This window comes from Xiphophorus couchianus, chromosome 1 (genome assembly GCF_001444195.1).
Source record: "Xiphophorus couchianus chromosome 1, X_couchianus-1.0, whole genome shotgun sequence".
NCBI classification, from domain to species: domain Eukaryota; kingdom Metazoa; phylum Chordata; class Actinopteri; order Cyprinodontiformes; family Poeciliidae; genus Xiphophorus; species Xiphophorus couchianus.
The window spans coordinates 9,943,384-9,968,462 of record NC_040228.1 but is presented as its reverse complement, the minus strand read 5'-3'; the positions used below and the strand labels follow the sequence as shown (position 1 = coordinate 9,968,462).

The 25,079-nt window shown below is 39.0% G+C and overlaps 4 protein-coding genes across 4 annotated transcripts in view; 2 read left to right on the top strand and 2 right to left on the bottom strand.

The window, feature by feature from the left end:
• Positions 1-168: 168 nt before the first annotated feature.
• Positions 169-5,343, top strand: bpifcl (BPI fold containing family C, like). The gene is made up of 16 exons (XM_028015937.1): positions 169-317; positions 415-542; positions 809-920; positions 1,057-1,185; positions 2,749-2,904; positions 3,002-3,065; positions 3,180-3,240; positions 3,337-3,428; positions 3,531-3,707; positions 3,809-3,868; positions 3,968-4,135; positions 4,342-4,409; positions 4,496-4,538; positions 4,608-4,668; positions 4,828-4,904; positions 4,994-5,343. Exons 2-16 carry the CDS (start codon positions 443-445, stop codon positions 5,069-5,071), a joined length of 1,446 nt encoding a protein of 481 aa, XP_027871738.1. The 5' UTR covers positions 169-317; positions 415-442; the 3' UTR covers positions 5,072-5,343.
• A 537-nt stretch (positions 5,344-5,880) lies between these two features.
• Positions 5,881-10,939, bottom strand: LOC114143672 (PRELI domain containing protein 3B-like). The gene is made up of 6 exons (XM_028015951.1): positions 10,798-10,939; positions 9,078-9,246; positions 8,896-8,985; positions 8,114-8,184; positions 7,845-7,947; positions 5,881-7,722 (listed from the first exon to the last, which is right to left on the bottom strand). Exons 1-6 carry the CDS (start codon positions 10,827-10,829, stop codon positions 7,606-7,608), a joined length of 582 nt encoding a protein of 193 aa, XP_027871752.1. The 5' UTR covers positions 10,830-10,939; the 3' UTR covers positions 5,881-7,605.
• An 882-nt stretch (positions 10,940-11,821) lies between these two features.
• Positions 11,822-13,528, top strand: atp5f1e (ATP synthase F1 subunit epsilon). Its single transcript, XM_028024816.1, has 3 exons — positions 11,822-11,968; positions 12,307-12,428; positions 13,339-13,528. Coding segments are annotated over exons 1-3 (156 nt in total). The 5' UTR covers positions 11,822-11,936; the 3' UTR covers positions 13,341-13,528.
• LOC114149175 (piezo-type mechanosensitive ion channel component 2) overlaps positions 13,368-25,079 on the bottom strand; it is a 40,365-nt gene continuing 28,653 nt past the window's right edge. Inside the window, exons 41-56 of the mRNA XM_028024823.1 lie at positions 24,639-24,950; positions 24,260-24,518; positions 23,439-23,627; positions 23,141-23,348; positions 22,898-23,030; positions 21,720-21,867; positions 21,414-21,628; positions 20,611-20,769; positions 20,350-20,497; positions 18,265-18,453; positions 18,009-18,101; positions 17,422-17,591; positions 16,449-16,565; positions 15,804-15,883; positions 15,406-15,631; positions 13,368-15,079 (exon numbers count right to left, since the gene is read on the bottom strand). Coding sequence (XP_027880624.1) covers positions 14,824-15,079; positions 15,406-15,631; positions 15,804-15,883; positions 16,449-16,565; positions 17,422-17,591; positions 18,009-18,101; positions 18,265-18,453; positions 20,350-20,497; positions 20,611-20,769; positions 21,414-21,628; positions 21,720-21,867; positions 22,898-23,030; positions 23,141-23,348; positions 23,439-23,627; positions 24,260-24,518; positions 24,639-24,950 — 2,902 coding nt within the window. The 3' untranslated portion in view covers positions 13,368-14,823. The remainder of the gene's footprint in view (positions 15,080-15,405; positions 15,632-15,803; positions 15,884-16,448; positions 16,566-17,421; positions 17,592-18,008; positions 18,102-18,264; positions 18,454-20,349; positions 20,498-20,610; positions 20,770-21,413; positions 21,629-21,719; positions 21,868-22,897; positions 23,031-23,140; positions 23,349-23,438; positions 23,628-24,259; positions 24,519-24,638; positions 24,951-25,079) is intronic.

The following is a 25,079-nucleotide window of genomic DNA, read 5'->3' as shown; positions in this document are numbered from 1 at the left end:
ATGGGAAAAATATAATTTTCTGTTAGTTTATGTTTAAGTCTTAACAGTTAAGGTACTTTTGATGAGATTACCTACACCCCTTAGCTTAGAAGCTACACAAGAAAAGTAAATTTGTTACTTTCAGTTCCTCATACCGTCATAGACAACTATCCCCCTGCTATTGTTAGGTGTCAGCCAGTTTCACTTCTCATTAGTGCAGTGCAGGAAGTACAAGTTGCATGTCTTCACTTGTCTGCAGCCACAGTACGAACAGAAATCAAAATCCTTCTGCAAGAACTTTTTATTCAACTTCGTCCGCCATCTGTTCCTCATTTCAGGTATGTTATTCATGTCACATTTGCTTTCCGGAGGCTTCGAAATATGCCGGAAAGGCTGAGCTGTTGTTCAAAGTGATTTTTTTTTGTCATTTTACAGGTAAGGGAGGCACAGAAGAAGAAAAAAAATGCTTCCATGTGTGATGGTAGTTTTTGTGCTCCTGTCGTGTGCCTGTGGAGAGAACCCTGCAGTACAAGTCATCCTGACAAACAAAGGGCTTCAGTACGGTAAGGGGATGTGAGATGCTCTTAAACCACCCATATGCTTGCAATTGCTGTCAGCCATTGACTACATCACAATCATTGACTTTATAACAAAACATCCGCTGCTTTTCTGGGAAAGGCCTAAAATCTTCCCAATTATTCAAATATTTCTTTAAATTTGTCACGACACCCTTCGACTCGAAAGGGTACGAGACGGATGGACGGATGGATGGATGGAGCAGCAGCTTAGTTTGTTCACCATATGTCCTATTCATGCGCTGTTGTTGCAGGAAAACATGAGGGCACAGGATGGATTCAGAAGGAGTTGGAGCAAATAACCTTTCCTGACATCAGTGGCAGCGTTAACATCTACATCGGAAATGTATACTACACACTATCAGGGTAGGATCATGTTTTCACAGTAACAAGAAACAGCTCATGTGTCTACTGGTTTGCCATGTTTCGTCCATATAGCCTGCAGATATCCTTGACTTCAATGTACATTTCCACTCCTTTTTCTTTTCCTCTTGTGTTTTAGTGTGACTATAAAAAAGTGTGATCTTCCAGAGCCCAGCGTAGAGTTTGTCCAGCAGAAAGGCTTGATGACATCAATAGCAGGTCTCAGTTTTGCTCTTACTGGGGAGTGGAGGACTAGTTTTGGTGCGATGTAAGTTCTGATTCCTTTTTAACCTTCAACGCTTTGATTAGAACACGAATGTCCCATCGTTCCCTAACACCCGTTGCATTGGTGCTTCCATAGGATACAGTTTTCAAGACATCCTGACCTTCCAAATAAATCTATTTTTTCCAATTAGTTAGCCAGATTGGTTTAAAGGAAGGCAGTCTTCATTGCTTTTATAACTCTACCAGGAAATTATTTTATCATAGTGGCATCTTAAAACAATTGAGGAATATCTTATGTTTCCTTTTCACTCTAATGAGGAAGCTTGTGATTTCTTTTACTTCTTGTTTCCACCTCGTTCTTTCATATCAAGCTCAGCAAAAAAAAAATTAGAACAGAAAATAACATTCAACACAGCCTTGGCAAGATTTAGATTCTGAATGGCCTCAAGTAGCAAAATTATAGCACTGAGAAAATGAAGTGCATTATTGTGAGCATAAAATAAAACTAAGCTACATTTCATTAACATCATTTCAGTGCCTTTCAAAAATATCCACATCCATTAAAATGTTTCCCATTCTGTCCCATCGGCTTGAAATTTCTATTTATTTCATAAGGATTATGTTTCAGAGGCTAACATGAAGTCACAGGAGTGAAAGGAGAAGAAAATACATACAGTAGTCATCGAATTCGCAAAACAAAAGTTGAAAAGTGTGGCCTCCATGTGGGTGGGTGGGTGTGTGTGTGTGTGTGTGTTGGGGTGCGGGGGGGGGGGGGGGGGGGTGCATCGCACACCTTAATAAAATCTGATGACCTCATGAGACTCCTGAGACGGAAATGTATCCATCTGGTCACAGATCTCGTCCCTCATTCAAAAGAAAAAAAACAAAGAAACCATGACTATCATAAAAATCCCTGTTTGCAGCTTCCTGCAATCCAATTAGTGAACGCAGCAAAAAATGGAAGAAGGATCTCTGCTCAGATGGCACCAGAATGCAACTTTTTGACCTTGGTGAAAAACCAACACTGCACATTACCCTGAAGAGGCTAGCCACACGTTGAAACATCCTGCTTTTTCTCAGGGGGAGAGACATAAGTTATTTACCTACACATGCTCAAAATCAAATATCCATCCATCCATTTTCTGTTCACCCTGTGTCCCTAATGGGGTTGGGAGGGTTGCTGGTGCCTATCTCCAGCTACGTTCCGGGCGAGAGGCGGGGTTCACCCTGGACAGGTCGCCAGTCTGTCGCAGAGCAACACAGAGACATACAGGACAAACAACCATGCACACACACACACACCTAGGGAGAATTTAGAGAGATCAATTAACCTAACAGTCATGTTTTTGGACTGTGGGAGGAAGCCGGAGAACCCACGCATGCACAGGGAGAACATGCAAACTCCATGCAGAAAGACCCCGGCCGGGAATCAAACCCAGGACCTTCTTGCTGCAAGGCAACAGTGCTACCAACTGCGCCACTGTGCAGCCCAATCAAATATATGTTAATTATTTTATATAAAAACCTGCTAAACACCATTAGTATTTCACTAGACCTTGGTGAGTTATGCAGCAGCACCACTGATCTTCATCTTTTAAACCTCCAGACATGACGGCGGATCATTCGACATGGCTATATTTAACATCGATGTGACCTCTGCAGTGCAGCTTGGGAGTGATGCTGGGGGGCATCTGTCTGTCAGCAGCATCTCCTGTAAAGCTTCGGTCGGAGATGTGGCCATGGAGTTCTACGGTGGAGCCAGGTACAGAGAAATTTTTTTTTTTTTTAAATAAACAAAGGGATTTATCTACCCCACTAAGATGCCAGGGTGTCAAATCTGTCTTCTTTTATGTCCACAGTTGGATTTTCCAGCCATTTGTCAAGCATTTCAAAGGACATATCATTGGGAGAATACAAAGTCAAGTATGTATTTCAGCAAGCCATTTAAGCATATTATTGATATTTTGTACATAACCTGACCACACTGTAAATATTAGCTTGTTTGTCGTGTTGAACAGTGGCTTGTTTCGTACTCAGATCTGTCCTGAAGTTGAGAACTCCATCATGGACTTAGACCACCATCTACAGGCAATGAACGGTACTGCAACCTCCTTTAAATAGAATCTCTTCAAATTTAATTGAACGATTCAAGATTATTGACTGAATTAAAACAATACATTTTATGTTGTGTCAGTTTCCTTTGACGTAAATGAAGTTCTTAACTTTGACGTCCCCCTCACTGGCGACCCTGACATTGAACCTTCGAATATGAAGTTAGGGTTAAAGGTAAGCTAGGGCAACCAGCTTACCTTCAGGATCTGTTTCTGTGTGGCATTGTGAACATGTATTCATGTTTTATGACACATTGTGTGATCTTTTCATTTGAAGGGGGAGTTCATCAGCATCAAAACTCACAAGGAGCCTCCATTTGTGGCCCAGGAGTTCATCTTGCCTGAGCTGCCAGGTTATATGCTGTCAGTGGGCATATCAGAGTTCACGCTGAACTCTGCCTCATTTGGGTACTTCTCAGCAGGGGAGCTTCAGGCCCTCATCAATGACAGCATGGTAGGTGCAGCCATAAGGAGAGAGAGCAGAGGAGGAAAATATTGTGAATTTGTATTCACAGATTTCTTGGATTGCTGATGCTTCATGGTTTATGGTTTCAGATACCGCCATGTATTCCTTTCCATCTGAATACCTCATCAATGGGAGCATTCATCCCTCAGGTAGGTTTGTCTGTTCCGACTTAGTCGCATAGGAGTATCAATTAAGTTTTCTTCCTTTAAACTAAGTACTCTGAAACGTTTCTCTCTCTCTCTGTCCAGCTTCCCAAGATGTATCCCGGTTTGCTGATGAATCTTCAGGTGTATGCCAGACAGGCTCCAATGTTTTCCTTCCAGCCAGGCTCTGGTATTCTGGATGTCCATGTTGGTGTAAAGGCTGCTGCCATTGAAGCCAATGGTACACAGGTCCCTCTGTTCACACTCTACGTTGTAAGTACTTGTGCTGTTTTACTTGAGAGAATGACCAAATGAATTCTTTTATGTACCCTTGCCTTCTAATTTTACACAATAGTGTTGGTTACTCAAATATGAACTGATTTCTGCTTTCAGTCTGCTGATATTTCGCATGCCAATCAGCTAGATTAACTCAAAAGAAATAAATAAGTTAATCATCCCATATTTTTTTCCCTTCCAAGGACTCAAGTTTCACCAGTGAAATGATGATTGCTGACGGAAAGCTGAAGGGCTCCGTGAAGTTGAAGAAGTACGCCTTAAATATGTATCAGAATGAAATATTTGACACCTAAAGTTTTAGCGTCTCTCAAAATTAACAACACTGCTCCCTTTTAGTGTTACCTTGACACTGGGGCCAAGCGAAATTGGAATCTTTAAGGTAAGTGGCAAGTAAAAGTAGGTCATTTGTTTTTAGTTATGGTGCAATATGCCATGTTTCTGCTTGCAGACTGATGCTTTGGAAAATGGAATAAGGACTGGGATGGGTATGGCCTTAAGTAAACTGAACGGTAAGTTTTAGTTATGTCACTTTGCTCACAGCTCATGATCTCATGACTGATTTCAACTTCATTAAGTCTTATATGCGATAGATGTAAATAAATGTATTTTAAATATTTAGATTAGATGCCGTTAAGCATTTGTGTCATAAAAATTTTTTTTTTTTTCAGCAAAACTGGGAGAAGGGACCATTTTACCAAGAATGAAACACGCACAACTGGTCAACACAGTCCTGAAAATGCAGAAGGTAACCAACTTATCCAACACACATTCATGCTTCTTTGATTAGCACAAAAGTCTTTTGTCTAACTGATCATTGTCTGTTTTTCCAAACAGGGGTTTGTAGCCATTTATTCAGATGTGCAGATTCTGCAAACAGACAGAAGCTCCTACTTATCAACATCATACTTGTGAAACATTCTTTTTTGTTCTTGGCTCACACTCAAAATCTAAACCGCCTTAAATTATCGGGTTTGAATCTCTCTCCACGAGAGAAATGTATCTTTGACTGGAATATAAACCTGAATCTGCCACACCTTGCTACCCAATGCATACTAACACATAAACAGAAAATTAACACATGTACAAAATATGCCTGTTCGTCTGGTGCTCAGCAAAACAACTGACCAACAACTGGAAGAATGCTGCCTGTATTTGTTTAGCAATAAATATTAATATGCTTCAGACATGGTTTCTTCATGGTTTTTGTCCAAACACTGCAACTTTCACATTCTTGGTTAAGTTTATCAAAAACCCATTTACACTGTTTTATTTTCATTCATAAATGCTAAAATACTTTAATTAAAAATGTTATATTATGTTCCATTTTCCCAGGGTATAAATATGACATAGCGCTCGATTCTTTTAGCCAATATGCTGGACTGGAAGAATCTGTTTATTTTGAACAGGATGATAAGGAGATAGAAGAAAAAAAATCTCCAAATCTTATTAGAAAATCATTGCAAAATGTGGGATCTTTGGGTAAACAAGTCTTCACAGTAACTATTAGAAACCTACTTGCTGCTTTTTTCTGTATTTCCTAACGTTTGTCATTTTTTAGGACTGCTTTTTGTGAAGAAATAATTTATTACAGAGTGGATTTCTTTTAAAATTCCACTTCAATACGAATTTAAAAAAATTTTCTTACAAGCTAAAAAGAAACCATTACAAATCATCCATTTAAAATAGTACAGAGACGATTCAAAAAAGTAGATTCCACAGCATTGATGAAACAATGACATCCCTTTTATTTTGAAACAATCCAGTGCTCACTCTTGTTTCTGGTACACATTTACATTCTTGGAATGTAGCACCATGAAAATATAAATATGAGTCTATGAGTATTTACAGCCGATGTTAAAATGTTCCCATAGAAAAAACCCCCACTACTTTTATGAAACAAGATACTGTATTCAGAGGAGAATAACATGATGGAAACAGTTTGTAAAATATGACTAAAAAAAAAGATGTTTTGAATTGGTAACTGGAGTGAAAAAGCCCAGAATGCGTTTGATAATGAAATCGGACCAACTGTAGACTGGTAATGTTTCTCACCTGAATTCTGTAAGAGCCTTAGTCTAAACAAACTTCCATTTGTACAAATTAATATTTTACAGTGAGAAGAGGAAGGAAGTCCATAAAGAGTGCTAAAGTAGACGGACCCAACATCCACTTAGCTTATACGAGTCTCCTCCATTCAGTTAGAACCAAAACGGAATAAAATACCTGCTTCATATTATAAATGAGCAGTTCAACTGTCTTAACAAGTATTCAACGCAACAAATAAAAATACTGACATTTACAAACAGGAAGATGAAGTGGTCAAAGCATACAGAGAGGTTAATGTGACAAAGTTCAAGCATAAGCTGGTATTAAATTAGTAAAGTTCTTTGTAACTGATATTGGCACAGTCAGTGCAGAGATCCCCCTATGACATTAGTGAGAATTAGCAAAACACCAAACCCACTCGTTCAATTTTACATTTGTACGCTTCTGGGACCTTCTTCCACTTATAAAGTTTACATATTGAAAATAAGTTAAACATTCAAATATGAACATTCTTAAATTGTAACATGTAAACCATACAGCATATCCTCACTGTAAAATGGAAGGAAATCTTTTTTTTTTTTAGATAGATAGATCAGAAAGACTGTAAAAGAGGAGACCAATTAACTATGCTGATAAACTAGCACCTGCAATCACATTGTAATCATTTTGAGAAGCTCAAAGCTGCTTGTTTCTTAGGAACAATACTCTACAGCGCCACCTTCTGCTCATGGTTGGCTTTGGATCAGAGCACATCTGCAGTGTCAGATTTCTATAAGTACATAGAGAAACTGCCTTTTCTATCACCAACTCCACCTCTTAAGTACCACAACAAGACCAGATGCAATTTAAACACCCTGTTACAAAACACAGGAAACACAGAAATGTAACCTCAAAATATGAACAGCTGTTGAGATTTTTAACTTCCAGTTACTCCTTCAACCTGTCTGCTTTTAGAACTGGATGAAGTGGTCAGGTCTAAAAATGCCTTGAAATAACAATAAAATGTTGCAGCCGAAGAAAAACGAGGGGGACGGTAAAGTTGGCGTTGCTGGGTGGCTGTGTAGGCACAGTGTGAATCATTTTTAAAAACACTTCCACGTCTACAAAACAACAGTCCTGTGAGCTTCAAGTTCAGTCTGAATCAACCCTGTTTTTCTAAACCATCTCAGGGTGCCCTAGTATTCTCCTCAGAAACGAGTGGAGGCGGTCGGTGCAGACTTGCTGAGGAAAAACAGACCAAGTTCTAGTGGAAAATCCAGACAAGCGTGTGTGGGACCAGAGGACTGGACGGTCGGTTTTAGGCTGTTTTGGCAGATTAGAGGGGGTAAGAGGACATGTTTCAGTCTGTCAGTTAATGGTGCTGAAGTAAGCAGTAAATAAACTAAAAAGAAATCCAGGGGTCATTTTTCTGTGACAGCAGCTGCCATGGGAACACGCATAGAGCCACGAGCAGTGGCTGCTAGCTCCTCGATCTCAGTGTTCAGTCGTCTGATGACCCACTCCATTGCCTCCCGACCCTGAAACAGATGTTCACCCAAGTCACAAACAACAGGAAACAAAGACTTTTGACGCAAAAGAAACATTAAGACAACTTTGTTTTGGTGTTTTGTTTAAAAAGATCAAATAAAAGCAGACTCACCTTATTGGCATTAACAGATATAGTATTAGCCATGAGTCCCTCTAGATAGCTGCTCAGACTGACGCCTTTTACACTGATCAGCGCCTCCTGAGTTAACACTGTTCTGAAAGCACAAAGCAAACCACTGCAGGATATAAAAAACGCAACTATCACTGCTTGTCCTGTTATAAAGATTATATACATTAGGACAAACATGTGAGAAATAACATATTTTGGACAGATGTACTGCTTCTGGCTACGGTATACACAAGTAAGTCTAAGTCACTTACTTTCCAGGGTCTTCTGGGTGCGGCTTGTATGTCAACTTCTCATCGACAGATACGAGGTTAGTGAAGGAGATCTAGGCAGATGTAATGGATGCAATTAATGGTTTTAAAAAGCAAAACGTTGAAACACATCTCAATTAAATTTACATCCGAGAGAGCCTGGAAAGAGTCATTTTCTAACATCGTTTGCTCCTACCCTCAAAAGCCTTCTGCATCGCTGCCTGGTCTTTATTCCCCTTGATCATTTTTTACCTTTGCAGTTTTGCTCCCGACTCTTTTGGAAGTGCCAATACCTCCAACTATGCGTCACTTCAGATCGACATTAGAAATGTCAAACCTGTGCAGTAAACTTTTTGTATCACTTGAATATTGCCTGAATGCCTAAATCTACTCAAATAGCCAACTATTTGCAACAAAAACATACTATGTTATAATTTCAAACTAAGAAATGTTTTTACAACAATATTTCGAGCATCTTCCAGTAGAACAACTGTAGTAATTAGGGTTTTCTTTATTACTATTTTCCAATTTTCTCAAAAGATAAATAAATAAAATTCCATAATGCACCAAAATGGTCAACTTGGAGAAAAAGTACACACAAATGACTAAAATACTGTTAATATTAAGAAAGGGAACATGGCTGCAAACTGGTGAAGGGTTTAAATGACCAGCAGCCAACAAAAACTGCGGTCCTTTGATTGAGTTATTTTTCATCTAATCCCACTTTGGACTCAAGCTTGAATACATTAATTTGTTCCTCTAACATTCATATAAGTACTACTTACATTTGTTGACTGCAGCTCAAATGTTTTCTGCTTGGGGTCCACGACCGAATGCTCTTGAACATACGTGCATGTTCTTGTTACTCCAATGATCTGAAAGCAAAGTCACCTGTCAAGCCTGATGCAGACTGAAGAACTTGGAATGTGATTTAAGTCAAAAGTGTCTCATGGATGAATAGACATACAGATTTTGCTATGGCGGGAAGCCCCCACTCTGTGCTAAGGAGTCTGGTGCTGTGTAACCGTCCATCTGAGTCAACATTTCTGTCCAGAACATCAACACCAAACACACTGGGGTTCATCGGGTTGGGGTACTTCTGCATCGCTGCCTTGGTCACCGTCTCCCATGGGTGGCTGGTAATATGGAAAGAAAGAGATTATGTTTATTACAGTTCAACGTGTTCAAAAAGACTTGAGTTGTTGCCTACTATCCAGTTTTCTAAACTATTTTAAAATAAGCAAAGAATTTACACCATGATTAAACAAATGGGAGGTTTTTTTAAACAGCATTTATACATCAATTCATACCAGCAATTTTACAGTTACAGTTCATACAGTTAATTTTTGTAACTGTTTTGAAAACCAATTTAAGATTTTCAATAACCTAATGTCTGAAAATGTGATTGTGTTTGTCCAATTAAACAACATCGACCGGAAGCTGACTCCCTGTCTAGCTTGACCATATCGGCCATATTTCATAAGAGAAATGACAGGTCCAAGCAGAGATCAGAATTAAATTATATAGAGGGGAAGATAATTGCATATTGTGAATGAGTAAAAAGAAAAATGGAAGGAAAACATTTGCAATGTGTGGGTACAAATTGACCCAAAGGGTATGTATTTTAAACAATATATCTAAATATCAACAATTGTAATTTGTGCCATGCTTATGTTGCACTGTTTTTTTTTTTTTCAGAACTTGCAGGATGTTATTTTCTTCTTCTCTGCATTGCTGTTTTTCCTTTTTTTATGTATATTCTTTTTCTGAACTGATCTGAATATTTTCTAATCGGTCAAATAATAATTCAGTTTGACATTATATTTACTGGATAACATAAGAGCACACATCTAAAACTATCAATATCCACTAATAGTATTTTTGTTTTGCTCTGAAAAAAAGGTGTCTACTAAAAGATAGTTATGTCACAGGAACACAGGACTGAATCAATCGCAGCCCGACTGGCCGTTTCCAGGCAGCAGGGCGGCGTTCCTGCGCACTGCGCAGACTCACAGCATCACTACGTAGCAGCTCACCAGAAACTTCTAGAAATGGAAAATAACACAAACAAGACCATTGTTCTGCCTCTAAATCAGTTCAGCCTCCTGAATGGATCAGAGTGTAATTTAATCCTTGCTTATTTGATAGATGCGCCTCTGCTCCGACACTGCATCACGCCAACAGTTATGCAACACTGATAATGCTGTACATAATGTTAAACTGGCCGCCGTGGGGGAAATAAAAATAAAAAAAAACGCTATGTGAAAACCACCCGAATTCAAGCAAAATGCACAAAAACATCAGTTAATTTTAAACAATGTGACGAAACTTAACAAAAACTGAAAAAAAAGAGCTTAGAATAGAAAACTAAAGCTGTCGGTGTGTTAATTCGGCTAACTATCGGTTTAGTCCCATTCAAGAAACACTTCATACGCTAAAAAGCTTAAAGTATGTCATGCTAGCCATTATAAGCGGCAACATACAGTACATGACTGATAAACGACTGGCACTTTAAACCGCTTTCATTCGAGTTACTGAACTTCTCCGCAACCTTAGCTGAAGAAGCTAACAACGGTAGCGGTTAAAAAGAAGACGGAACAACTCAACATGGTTACATAATAGACAAAAACGTTGCTCCGCAACCCGTACGGCTGGTCAAATATCTTGGCAGGAAGAGAAGCACCTACTTGAAAATGTGCTCTGACGCCCAGATCTTCATTTTTACAGGCTTTTCCGTCAGAAGCTCAGGAGCCGGTGACTAGCGACAGCGTGACCGAGGGGAGGAAGGACGACAGGCGACTAAAGCGCTGCTTTGGGTGATTTTAGCTGAACAGCGATACTGCCCCTGGTGGTAGAACTGCATACTTCACAGCGTTATCTAGAACAATCTACAATTTATTTAATAAATTTCCCCTTTTTTTTCCTCTAACGGATTAAAAATAATTAGGCTATAGTTATTCACTATGTGGTTTTATACAAATCCAGTCTAAATTCAAGATTTCTGCCAAAAATAAATTCTATGTGTATTCAATATAAGGGTCATAGCATAGCTAAGTAGTTTTCCTCTGAATTATGAAAAAGAAATCTCAATATCTCTCAAATGAAAACTGGGAGTTTATAAACACTCTTTATGTAACAACATTCTAAAGTAAAATTAAGTCTGGATTTTATTTTAATGTATTTACAATCTCAATCAGTCAAAACAAAATAAACCTCATTTATATATATACAACATTGCAAAGGGTTTGTAAATAAAAAAGAATGGGTTCAAGTTAAAAATGAAGTAAACTTTTTATTTTTTTTTACATCTAGCAGTGATGTACACAAGCACGAATGTACACAAGCCATATTTTTAAAAAAATGAATACATAATCAAATTATGCATTTTTAAAATAATATTAATCAGTAATACTAAAAATAAAATTAAGCATTGAAAAATAAAATGAAATACTATGAGAATAGAATAGAATAGAATAGAATAGAATAGAATAGAATATACGATTTAAATTACAAACTCTTGGTTCACATCATAGCAGAAAAAAACAGTAGTAGGACTGTATGGGGTGGCCAGTAACACTGCACATTAATAAATGTGTTAAGGTAATATTTTACAGTCAGTCAGTGGACTGCATGAAGCGGAATTAGTTCTGTAAGAGACCTTTGTCTTGTCTGCGTTTGAGAGAGCTTCTGTTTAGGGACGTGTGGCTGCCATCTCTGTCAATCCCTGCCCGAATCGCTCCCGATTGGACAAAGAAGTCCTGACGTATATAATATGACGTCATCACGCACCTTCCCGACCTGTCCTTGAAGTTACGGAGCAGTCAAAATGGTTGCATACTGGAGACAGGCAGGCCTGAGGTAATAAGATTATGTTAAATTTATCTAGTGGATGCTTCTTTAGAAACCGTGATATGTACCATAACTTGTTCGTACAAGTAAGAGTATTTTTAAGAGTTGTTGTTTCGCCTTTAATTTTTTTTCTGTAGTTCAGCTCCATGCTATTAGCCTCTGTTAGCTTTGATGCTTAACCTTCCGATTTGCACGGGTTCTAATTAGAGTTAGACTGTCAACGAAAATGTTGACTGGCTCTTTTAGGTGCATTTGTGACTTGAAACAGATGGAACTACTTTTCCGGTCATAATTAGACTTAGCATATGTTGTTTAGCATTAAGCTAACCGGTGTGTCCTTCATGCAGCTACATCCGCTTCTCCGCTATCTGCGCCAACGCTGTGCGGGCTGCGCTGAAGCCGCAGTTCAAAGTGGAGGCACTGAAGGCCGCAGAAGCCAACGTCAAAGTCATCAAGCCAAAAACAGCATGTAAGTTCATAAAAAACGACCTGCTGGAGAGTAGTTCTTTTCATCCTTATGTTAGGTTTAGGTCCAGCAGGGTAACAATGAGCAGCTTTTATTCAGGTTCTAACCGCAGAATTTGAAGTCATCGTGAAATCCACATCATTCAACGATGCATTCTACCCACCCAAGTCTTTCAATTAGCAATTATTAGTATTATTCATGGGCTGTCTGTTGGTAGTGAGCAAAACTTTCAGATTTGCTTGACAAATATCATAACATTAAAATGATGCCAAATTCCTGTGTGTAGGTTAAAAGTATGTTTTAAGATCTGAAATTGTCTTGTAATTTCTCTTTAAATTTAATCTGAAAACTTGACCCATAATTGCTAAAAAGTCCTTCAATAGATTTTTTAAAATATATTTGTGCTACAAAATGTCAAGGAAACTAAATTTTTAGAAATATTTTAGTCAGTTAATTGACCTGCAATTATAAATAAAGCAAAAAATAGGATTTTTTCTCATTATACCGACAGGGTAAAATATTTACTAGTACATATTTAAAAAAAATATTGTGTTAAAGGGCAGTATTTCCTTCTAATAGTCTCTCAGAACGGTGGTTTGATAGATTAATCACACATAGTAATATATTTTAAGCTTTCATTTTTTTGCACATTTAATTATTGTGGCTTACAAGTAAAGAAAATTCCCAAGTTTAGTGTCTCAGAAAACGTGAATTCTGTGAAAAAGGTTTATTGGAAACTTGCTTACTATACTTGAGTGGATGTTCAAAAACAATATCTAGCCCTTTTTATTGATTGAAGGTGTACAACTAATACATTGCTCATCTTTGAAATAAAGGCTCGTCTGTCATCACTTCCAAGTAGATTTTCAAGGGGATATGTATTAATGTTTCTTTCTCCTTTGTTTCCTCCCAGGATGTGAAACTGTGGTGTAAATAGTTTTGTTTTTTTTCCTGGGTTGTGAGGCCCTGCTGCCCTCCTGTCCTTCAAAACATGGAGAAGAAAGGGAGAAGAAGAGTACGAAAACATCTAGATGTCACATTAAAGACTGGGACCTGAATGAAATTGTTCGTTTTCATTTGTAATTAAAAATGAGTACCTTGAATCCTGTTTGCCTCTTCGGTTTTCAGTTGGTGCATGTAGTCAAGAGGTGCAGAATAAGATGCTGAGAGATTTTTGTGTAACAAGTTTTGGTATTTAATATTTAATGAGTGTATATGGACATGTACAGAAATGTGGTATTTACAGAGGCATGAGTGCTCTAATACATTCACTTGTCCAAGTTTGGAGTTTAAGGGTCTGTAATAAATACCATCAAGTCCTGAACCCAAAACCATCAGACACACATGCACTGCAAAGTAAACTGTCAGTAGACAGGGACTCTTGACCGATTATTAAGTTGCACAGAAAATTGTTAAATACATAATTTCTAAGTGGCTACCTTAGACATTTGGTTCTGTTGTGAATGCCTCCTGCATGGTTAAAGTCTGATTTGTTCTGTAACATCAGTGACCATTTTTCCCTTCTCTTCCAGTAGGTCTAACTTTCTCCAGAGTTTTATTAAGCATGGACGAGAAGAAAATTAAGAAGTTGGAAAATCCAGCTATGGGAGGTTTCAAATCAAAATTTGAAATCTTTGTTCACACTTTGCATCAGTTTGTTAGAGTTTTGTCAGTAAAGTCAGTTGAATCTTAACATTCAAACTAGATAATTTTATTCCATGGAAGTTGTATTGGTGTAGATGTACCATTACAACTCGGGTTAACCGGACATAAGGAATACTTCATCCTTAAATTAAAACATCTGCCCTTACCTGGTACGGTTCATGTATCTAAAATTCTATAATTTACTCCATATACCACTTTTATATAGAAGGGGTATTTTTAATCTTACTAAAATAAAACAAATGTAAATTTAATTTTGTGTGAATCAGGAGGATAAGTGCAGCAATCATGGCCTATATTCATCTATGCTTGTGTCCATTACACTGATAATAGACTGAAACACAAAACGTTTTTTTTTGTTTTTTTTTTTTGCTTTAGCCTACTTCAAAAACTTCTACATCAGTTCAGCTGAAATTTAACAAAGACCTAAATATTAGAGCAAAGAGTATCCCACAATACAAGACTACAATATTTTTGATTGTTAGTCTTTTTGTTGGGAAAGGATTGAAGTCCTTATAAAAAACTTTTCAAAACTTTGAGATCAATCTTTTCTGTATTAAGTGCTATTTTTGCTTTTGACATGTACAAGTTGGAAAATCTGAAGAAAAGATAGTCTTGCTGCATAGTGCGCTTGGCGGTTCTTACTAACTACTACAACTAATGTCTTTGCTTTACCCTAAGACACTAAAAAGTGAGCACTTTCAACCCTAGTAACAGACGGTGGGCGTCCTGAGTCCTAGCTGTCTTTCTTCTCTCTGGTCATCTTGATCATGGTCTCTGGCGATCGGTAGAGGAAGATGAGTTTCTCGAACAGCGTTTCCTCCAGCTCCATCTCTCCGGTCTCCCGCACCACGAAGATGTCCGTGCACAGTTTCAGGACTCTGTCCACGCAGGGCAGCTCCTCAAACATGATGGAGCGAGAGATCCCGTTGAAGAACTCCCGGACGAACTTACCGATGACTAGAACCACCGACATGTACAGGCCGACAATTCTGCAGCCAACAAAGAAAGAAAAAAAAACAGCTTCAAATTAAGAATCATATGTCATTGTGTTTGTTCTAAATCAAAACAACTGCAATATTATTTATCAAAAATAGTTTGAATTATTCAATCATCCAATCTAATAAACACAGCCAAACCAAAGAATATGATTAGTTGTTAATGTGCTACCTGATTAATAATACAAATAAACATTGACCAGACTATACTATTGAATGTGTGAAATCTGATTCAACAGATCATTATTTCTCAGCAAATGGAAGCAAAAGTGTCAGTATATTTTTCAGCAAGTCCCACATCTTTTTTTTTTGCTACCTACCCATGTCCGGCCAGAAAGCCCAGACTTGAAGGGCTGACCTTATCATTGAACACCACAATCTCTATGTTGTGGCATTTCTGTTCGCTGGAGGTGAGAACCGAGGAGCACTCCTCCACCACCCACCACTGGCCCGCCTCTTTGTCTGACGTGCCGTTGACCTGCTGGAGCTTGATGGACATGGGCCGGAAGAAGGCGAGTCCACGGAGGTCCGAGCGCTCGGATGAGTCTGAGGGAGACGTGCCGAGGAGAAAGTGAAGTTCTAGATTCATACCAGATAACTATCAAATAAAGTATTGCACCATGTGGTGTTGGCCTAAATCGTAAACTTAAGCAACATTCTCAGGGGCAAGGTATCATTCCAAAATGACCACTACCCCTCTCAGTGCACAGTTGCTTACCTACTGACATCCTGGTTGCCATTTTAGATTCTTGTCCTTTGGGACCTCGTATGTATTTTGGCAGAAGAGAATGAATCATCCTTCAGGAAAGAAGACACAAATAAACACCTTTATTAATAAGTATCTAGCTTATTTACTTTGGATCAACACTTTCCTTTAGTTAGTTATCTTGTTTGTATTTTCTTTTAATTCCTGTAAAGCACTTTGTGTTGCCTTGTTGCTGAAAATGTGCTATATAAATAAAATTACCTTTACCTTTTTCTTGCCACAAAAAAAAAGACTGTTTTACTCATATGAACTGTCTTTGTATGCCTGTACCTATAGATATCTTATTATGATGTATGGAATTTGCCTTTTTGCAGATAAGTCGGTATAATAAATTATCATGATGTAAAGAAGTTTAGGGCTGTACATAACCAATCCAATCTGGTTGTGACCACTTTTTTTGCAATCTAACTACAGTGAGAAAAACATCTAAAGTAGTGAAATGAAATGGAGTTTTGGTGGTTATTGAAGCAACGGTAATGCTGGAGTGTCGGGATAATATAAAAGCACCTCAGGCTTGTAAAGTTTCACTTCAGAACAGCAGTGAAGAGGGTAAAAAGCAAGTGAAGTCCAGCCGGTTGTGCAGAAAGAGGGACTCACACAGGTTTGTTGCTGTTGCCTTTGAGCATTTGGACAATCCCGTCCCTCAACGCCACGTCGTCAAACTTCACCGTGTGTTCTCCCACCGCCTCCACATTCATTGATATGGACGCATTCCTGAGGAGGAGAGCAACACAAGCAACACACAACAATTATCTGTAAGGTATGCAGTTTGGTAACATAAGATGTCACTTTTCTGAACACCTTTAATACCAATTGATGTTGATTTTAATTCACACAGCCCCACTTGTCTCCTTTAAATCATACCAGTGTCTACTAAGACTCAGCCTATAGAAGACGTGAACAAACAACATTAATTAGTTTATTTTGATTTTACTGTAAAACTAATAGTACACTCAGAGGGAAAATTTGCTTTGCAGTGGTAATTAAAGGCACAGAAACAGCAACAAAACAAAAATATAGACTTAGACAATCAAACAATCATGATGTTTAAGTACAAATTATGAGTTTTGCATGCAGCATGTAGTTAAGTTTACTTGAATATTATGCATGTTCTTTAACAAAGTCCTGTATAAAAATGTCAAATCTATGCAAGAAAATTTTTTTGGGATATGATGATGGGGAGTTAAATGCATCCACTAAACAATTTCATTTTTACAGTGTGATATGACATTTGTTGTTGTATTGACATTAAAGGGTTAAAAATAGTTTGATCTGGACTGAAAAGTATTTGTGTAAGAGAGAGTTGCTGTACACTATTCCTGGCATTACCAATTTCAAACTGGTTTAATTTTTTGTAGAATGGTGATGCTACAAAATGAGGAATTTGAGTCAAACTACAACACTGATCAAAACAGAACTGGTGCAAAACTATGCTATGTGTTTAATATAGAAGGTCATCTCTGAGGTGTATTGCCACCGTAAGCCCTCCTTTGGTAAATCCAGGCGTTTGCAAATGAAATACAAGTACGCACAGTGGGAAAAGCAACTGTGTGTATTTGCGCGGTCAAACCTGAGCAGTGTCCAGCGTAAGCTCATGTATATGTGAGAAGAGTTGCTCAGTTCCTCGATCATTGCTGCTCGACTGGCTGGGCTGATGGACCAAAGCAGACTGGCATCGCTCTTGATTTTAGCGGCAACAATGTCCTTGGCTTCATAGTTCATCAGGAACTGCATGGCACCCTGGAACGCATAGAGAGAGAGAGCAGACTTACACCTTCTAATGGGTCTCAATAAATGTCAGATACTAAATGTCGAATTTTATTTCAAAAAATAAATCAGCCACTGTTAATTTTCAACGTAGACAATCAAATCCTCATCTACATCCTTCAAATGCATTTATGGTGTGATTTGTGCATCTTTTCTCAAACAGGATTAATATTGTTTGGACAGATGTGCTGAATATTTAAATAAATATTAGACCTGCATTTTTATTGTTTAAAATATTTTTTTTTTTCAATGTTGATCACAAAAAAGTAAAAACGTATGGTGCTTCCTAGTTGGTATAGTCAGTTTTCTACTGGTTTGTAGAATTTTCCTCTGCTCGTCATCCCATGCAGGGGATTTGTTTGATTTTGCAGTGAAGTGAACATGTCTCACTGGATGAGTAGCATAAACTTTTGTGAGTCGGTTGAATCCGGCTTCGGTGTAGGCGACCAGGTTCTGCTCCTGAGCGGTCATGGAGAACAGAGGCTGCAAAAAGACACACCAGACAGAGAAAGACATTTATCTACCAACATACGAGCGTGCGCAGTGCGTGAAAGCCGAGTCACGCTTCAAATGAGGCAGTAAAACAACAGCTTCTACGTTTTTCTGTGTCACAGGAAGAGTCTTAGCAGACGCAGCTGGTGCTGACCTCATATCCTGCGATGCTGAGCTGGATGGAGACGTCTACCGGCTGATTGGTCACTCCGACCGCTGACTGGACCAGAGACATGAAGAGGAGTGGGAACCAGATGATGCTGATCAGGGCAAAGATTATGAAGCCACCCATCCCATATTTGACAACTTTCTTCTTCTTCTGTCCTGGAGGGTGTGGAAATTTCTGGAAAATTGTACAGCTGTTTAACTTCTCCTTATGTAGATTAAAACTCCTACAGACTAATACATTTAAAAATTCATCACATTATATGAATCTACCAGAATGTATTTAATGTTTCTTTAAAGAGACAAACAATCTCTAATCACTCCAATTAATTGCTTTATGCACTTTTAGTCATAACTTCATATAAGTTTAAATTAGTGCTACCATAGCAAGTATTTATACCACAGGAACTTTTTCATTTTCTGGCATTTTAATGGCAAATTTCAATTAATTTTGTTAGGATTCGTCTGATAGAGCAACGAAAAGCAGAGTGTGCTTGTGAATAGAAAGTTATTTTTCATTCATTTTTAACAATAAAAACCTGATACATATGAAGTCAATATACATCGTGTTCCAAATTATTATGCAAGGGATATTTTCTCAGATTTTCTTAAATGGTCAATGCAAATGATGATTTTGAAGTCCTGAACTATTACAGTATAAATCAAATTTTACTGAACAAAGCTCCTCATGAGAACAGTAGTTGTTCAAAAATAGAAAACTCAAAATGCAAAATGTTCCAAATTATTATGCACAGCAGGTTTTCTAAACACTTTATGGATTATAAAGATCTGCAAACGGTCATTCTTTGAATGTGCAGCATTAAGTGGTCATATGTACTAAAATCAAAAGCTATTTCAATCTAAACCATCTTAACAGACCGAGTTACATGTTAACATATCACCTTTGATATCACAGCACAATTCTTGATCCATTGAACTTGTGAGTTTGTGGATATTTTCTGCTTGACTTTCTTAGCAGGATATTAGAAAACCTTCCCAGAGCTGCTGGTTTGATATGAGCTGCATTCAGATCTTCTGCTTGAGGAAACTCCAAAGGTTCTCAATAGGGTTGAGGTCAGAGGTCAGAGGAGGATGGTGACCACACCATGAGTTTCTCATAGCAGCCAATGACACAGTGGTATTCCTTCCAGCAGTCATTGTCATGATGAAGATGATTTTGCTACTGAAGGTACGGTTCTTCTTTTTGAACCATGAAAGAAAATGATCAGTCAGAAAGTCCTTATACTTTGCTGAGGTCATTTTCACACCTTCAGGGACTCTGAAGGAGCCGACCAATGATTCTCTGCCCATGACTTCGGCCCAATAAATGACTCCACCACCTCCTTGCTGACGTTACAGCCGTGTTGGGACGTGGCGGCCATCCACCACCAATCCACTACTGCGTCCATCTGGACCATCCAGGGTTGCACAGCAGTCATCAGTGAACAAGTCTGTTTGAAAATTAATCTTCATGTACGGCTGGGCCCACTGACACGTTTCTGCTTGTGAGCTCTGGTTAGCGGAGGCTTGTGGTTCATGCACCACAAGCCTCTGGAGGATCCTCCACCTTGAGGTTCCAGAGGCACCAGCAGCTTCAAATAACTGTTTGCTGCTTTGTAAGGGCATTTTAACAGCTGCTCTCTGAATCCAATGAATTTGTCTTGTAATTGAGCTCACCAGACAAACTAATCAACCCAGCTCTCTGAAATTAATTATAGTGATTCAAAGAGCCCTGACACACAATACCATCTAGAAATTTAATAGCACAACAAAAAAATTTATGTTTATGACACTTAAATCCAATTTGCATAATAATTTGGAACACGGTGTACATACATCCTGTAAGTAAATGTATTGCAGTGAATGCAGTTGCATGCATTCACTGCAACTGCAAATCTTTTAATGTGTGTCCATCAGGTTTGGACATTTAGAGGCTGAAAGTTTTATCCAGCATTCTTTGCAAAATTAGTACAGTTATGCACTACTTCCTGTTGTTCTGTCACACAAAATCCAAATAAATTTCATGTAAATTTGGGGATGCTTATGGATGCTGTTGCAAGGCACACTCTCTTACTTTTTCAGACTCTCTCCAGCATTTGAGGATGAATATGTTAGCATAGATATCTTCAACACAAATCCAGCTGGAGAGAGACAGAGTGGTGTCGGTCCAAACCCAGTCCATCACGGCCCTCAGCTCAGTAAGGAAAGGGACCATCCGAAAGCTGAAAGGAGAGAGTCAGGCAGCCAATTAAAAAAGCAAACACACAAGCAGATATATTTTAAAAGCTACCATGTTTCTACTTATGCTTGAGGTAACTGCTGAAGGAAATCGTACCCCTGAAAGAGAAAGAGGTTGAGGTAGTTGTAGTTCTTGGTGAGGAAGTTGCCCAGGATGCGGTTTGGGTAGCCGCACTTGATCTGATAGGCAGACAGTCCAAAGTAGATGCACTTCACAAAATACCAAAGCTGAGCAATCGGGTTGCTGTTGAACCTCCTGGAGCAGACAGAGATAAGCAGAGACATCAACCATCTGAACGGCGTCTTTTTATTACCAAGTGACAGATTCACTGTCTGAGGTTATTATGACAGAAAATAAACAGACTCAGGTTGTCATAAAGAAAGTGATATTTATGTCAGTCCAGTCCCTTCCTTTCTTTGCTTTTAAAGTTGTGTCTTTCTCAGGAGTTTATACATTCTTAAAGCAATACAAACCCAATCTACACGTCCCAGGTGATTAGCTTACAGGCATGACTATAGTGCTTAAAATTACTGAATTCATTTTTTTTTCGGCGTGGCGGAATTTGGGCACCTTATCTTCAACAAAATAAAAGTTGGAAGCATGAGTTGGAATGTACTGTGGATTTCCTCTTGTCCTCTCAAGTTTTGCATTATAAATAAAATATCTAATATACACACACACACCCTCTAATATTTGGTGAAATGTCCCTTAGTGAAGCATATCGCTTGTCTGTTTGCTATCAAGTTTCTTTTATAATTCTGAATCAATATTAGTTTTAAAATTGGTTGATTTCCAGCTTTTAAACATAGCCCACAACTTTATGCCAAGTCTAAGTTTATGGCGAAGGTTAATCGGCTTTATCCCAGTAAATTAGTCTGAAGAAAAGCAAAAGCTTTAACCTCTCTGTGACTCCGGGGAGGATGAAGAACATCCAGAAGTGTATACCGAACACCAGCACAACCTGGAAAACACATTTTCCCAGCAGAGACTTCTTCAGGTACAGGGCGCGGTCAACAATCATGGTGCCGAACTGGATGAGCAGCATGACCAGAAAGGCCTCGGGAACCTGGTCCTCTGACAGAGTCTCTGAGATGTCCACTGAGGAAGAGTATTTCTAAAGAGGAGACAAAAACTGGGTGATGTTCCACACAGAATCCTGTGTAATCCTAACCGCATACGGTAGAAAATTGTGCTTATGTGTGTACCCCAAAGGCCCCGTATCCATATATAGTCACGATGAAATTGACGACATCAATAAGAAACATGAGGGCGTAGACGTCACACACGGGGCTGTAGTCAGGGTGGATGATGTCATAGAAGAACTGCCTGATGGGGAGATAGATGTGAAGAGCTCTGAAATAGAGAGAGAGAGAGAGACGTCACACTTCGCTCTGCTCCAAAACACTGCCTCACAAAAATAAGTACATATTAAGGTAAACTCGCACACCTCAGTCTCAGTACAACTACAAATGTACTTTGGTGGGTTTCAAATGACAGACCAAGATTGTGAGAAGGAAGGAGAAATATAGTTTTCAAATATTTTCCAAATGAAAATCTGAAAAGTGTGGCACGCATCTGTTTTCATCCCTATTCATCTAACTGTAATCTCAGCTTCCCCGTCCATCTTGATATCCACAGCATGCTGCTGCCATCACTAAGTTTGGTAAGGAGGATTGTGTCCTCATGGTCAGGTCCCGTGTTAGTTTTCGTCCATGCATTGAAAGAAAAAAAAAGGTCAGATCTAATCATGGCGCCCTATTCTACGTGTAAAAATTCACATTTGGAACTGGTACACTCTGTGTACGGGTATCAAATGAATGCAAATGCTTGCCACACTTTCAGATATTTATTTGAAAATGAATGTGAAGATATTTAAATATTCATTTTCATAGACTAATACTTTGTTTTGGTCGATCCAAGGTTTCCCCCAGAAAACTTGCTAAGCCCGGTGGTTGGGCCCTGGGGCAGTCAGTCATCCAGCGGCCCGTTGTGTTTTTGAGTTAAAAAATGTTTAAGGTTGGCAGAAAATTTTAAAATATCACTCGATAATTATGTGTTATTGAAAGATTAATATCAGGACACCAACTATAAAGTCTTAAAAAAAGGCAAACATTTTAAAAAGACTTAAATAAATAAGCAATGCTTAGCCTGGTGGGGGCACAAGTAAAGCCTGGTGGCCCGCCAGGCTTATAATACACTGGGGGAAACCCTGCAATCACATAAGGTTCTACTAACATGCATTAAGATATGTTGTTGTAACGTCACCAAATTCTGAGCAGGTTGTAAAATAAAAGCAGTAATTCAATGCCACTAAACCTCCGGACTATAAATAGTGAACAAAGTGAGAATATCTTTTGAAAAGCCCCATAGAGAAACAACGTACACTTCTATGCAGGCGGTTTTGGCCTGCAGCATCGTCTCTCTGATATGCTGTCTGATCCGCTGCTTCCTGGACAGAGGAGCGGTGCGACACTGAGCCCTCTTCTTCTTGCTGCGCTGCCTCTTTGGTTTCTCCTCTTCAATGCAAAAAAAAAAAAAAAACAATCAAAGAAAACTTACATTAATAAACTTTTAGATGCGTTTGTGGTTAAAAGGCAGCTCACAGGCAAAATGTTTGTTTTCTCACCAACAGATTCTTCAGAATTACTTTGCTTTTGTCTGCAGAATATGGAGGTGGTGGAGGCCTGAATGGGGAGGAACTTCAGCCGCCGCAACGATTTCTCCTTGCACCCCGTCTTATCCACTCCGGTCATCTTCTTCTTGTCCACTTTCTTCTTCAGCTTCTTGAAGAAGTCAGGCATCTCCACCTCCTTGTTATCCCACAGCCCGTGGCACTGCGGGTTTGCGGAGAGGCATGAGAACTACCCAGCTCACTGCCGTCGACGCTGTCAGACGGGGCTATTTAAGCAAAAAGAAGGACTTACCTTCAGAATAGATCGGTGGAAGAACAGAGCAAGCAGCTGGATGAGGTCAAACAGGACGTAGCCATCTTTCTTTTCCACCCCGATGATGTTTGGCAGGGCAAAGGGCCGGTCTGCGTTGATTCCTCTGTAAGCAGACGTGGTCCAGGGGAAGAAACCAAACTGGAAAAAGTACTTCACTACGACTGTAAGCTGGGACAGAAAAAAGAGACAAATCCAAACAGGTTATTGGCCTACGAAAGGCAGAATTTCAGGAATACTGACAAACAAACAGTGCTTTGAGAAAGCATTTCAACTTTCATACTGTGCTAAGTAGCGACCACCTTCAATGCATTTTATTTGAGAGAGCAACACAAAGCAGAGCATAATTGTGGTATACACGTTATTTGTTTTAAACCAAATAAAACTTAGTAGCAAAAACTGTCTTCAGAAGAAACATTTGAAGTGAATAAGAGTCTGCCTGTGTGTCACTTAATCACAGCATAAATCCAGCTGGTGTGTAAAGACCTCAGAAGTTTGACAGAGAACATTATAGAACATACAGCACAAAGATAATCAAGAAATACAATCAAGTATCAATCTCAATTCAAATTGAAGTCACAATTACGCTCTAATTTGTGCAGGTTTATCACCTGAAATCCCGATAAAACACATTGAAGTTTGTGATAAAGTGAAAAAAGGCCCTCTATGCTCATTTTAAAATCGAACTGACTAATATATCATGAAGGTCACAGTACTCACTTTAATTAAAGAACATGAAACAAAAGCTATTTATTACAAGAGGGAACAATATGAACATGTTGGCAGCCGATGCAGCGACCTACCTCCGTGTAGATTATAGCCGTCATCCAGAAGCGTTTGGTCGGCCGCGGCACAGACAGCATGGCCCAGAGGAATATCAGAATGGGCAGGATGAGTGAGAGGAACGATGCCGACACGATGTGGTTGAGGATGATGACAAAGTAGCACAGCATCTCTGACTTGGACACCATGGTGTTGTAGAGAGCGAAGAGCAGCTTCACCGGCCGTGGCAACGTCTTGAAAAACTTATCAGACTCTGAGATCTCTTCGTTTTCAAACATGCTGCGGGGCCGGAGAAAAGGAGGCAGGAAGAAGAGAAAGTCTTCATGTTATGTAACAGACAAGCTAAAGGTTTGATTTCGCCTCTAATTTTGCTTTTGACTGGTTGTTGTGTGTACTGACTTGTTCAGCAGCAGCTCGCTGGCTGTGAGGTTCCTGGTTTCCTGAGTCAGAGGTGCAGGAGACTCGAGACTTTTTTCTTCCTCGCTCTGTTGGTTAGTCATTGAGGCACACTCCACATATCTGGGGTATTCACCCTCTTCTCTCTGCTGCAGTTTTTCATCCACCTCATCTTTCTCCAGGTCTGGATGATCTTGTTGGTCGTCTCCATCTTCTACCTTTTGGTCCTGATCCGATTTTTCACTAACCTCTTCGTCCTTCTCAACGTCCTCATCTTGTTTTGGGTCGTCGTGCTGATGGTCATCATCTTCTTGGCTTTACAAAAAAATAAGAAAAAGCCCCCAAACTTTCCACCAAGTCACAACAATACAACGGAGTATTACGGCTATGCAAAGAAAATATAAATAAATAAATAAATAAATAAATAAAATTACAAGACTAAAT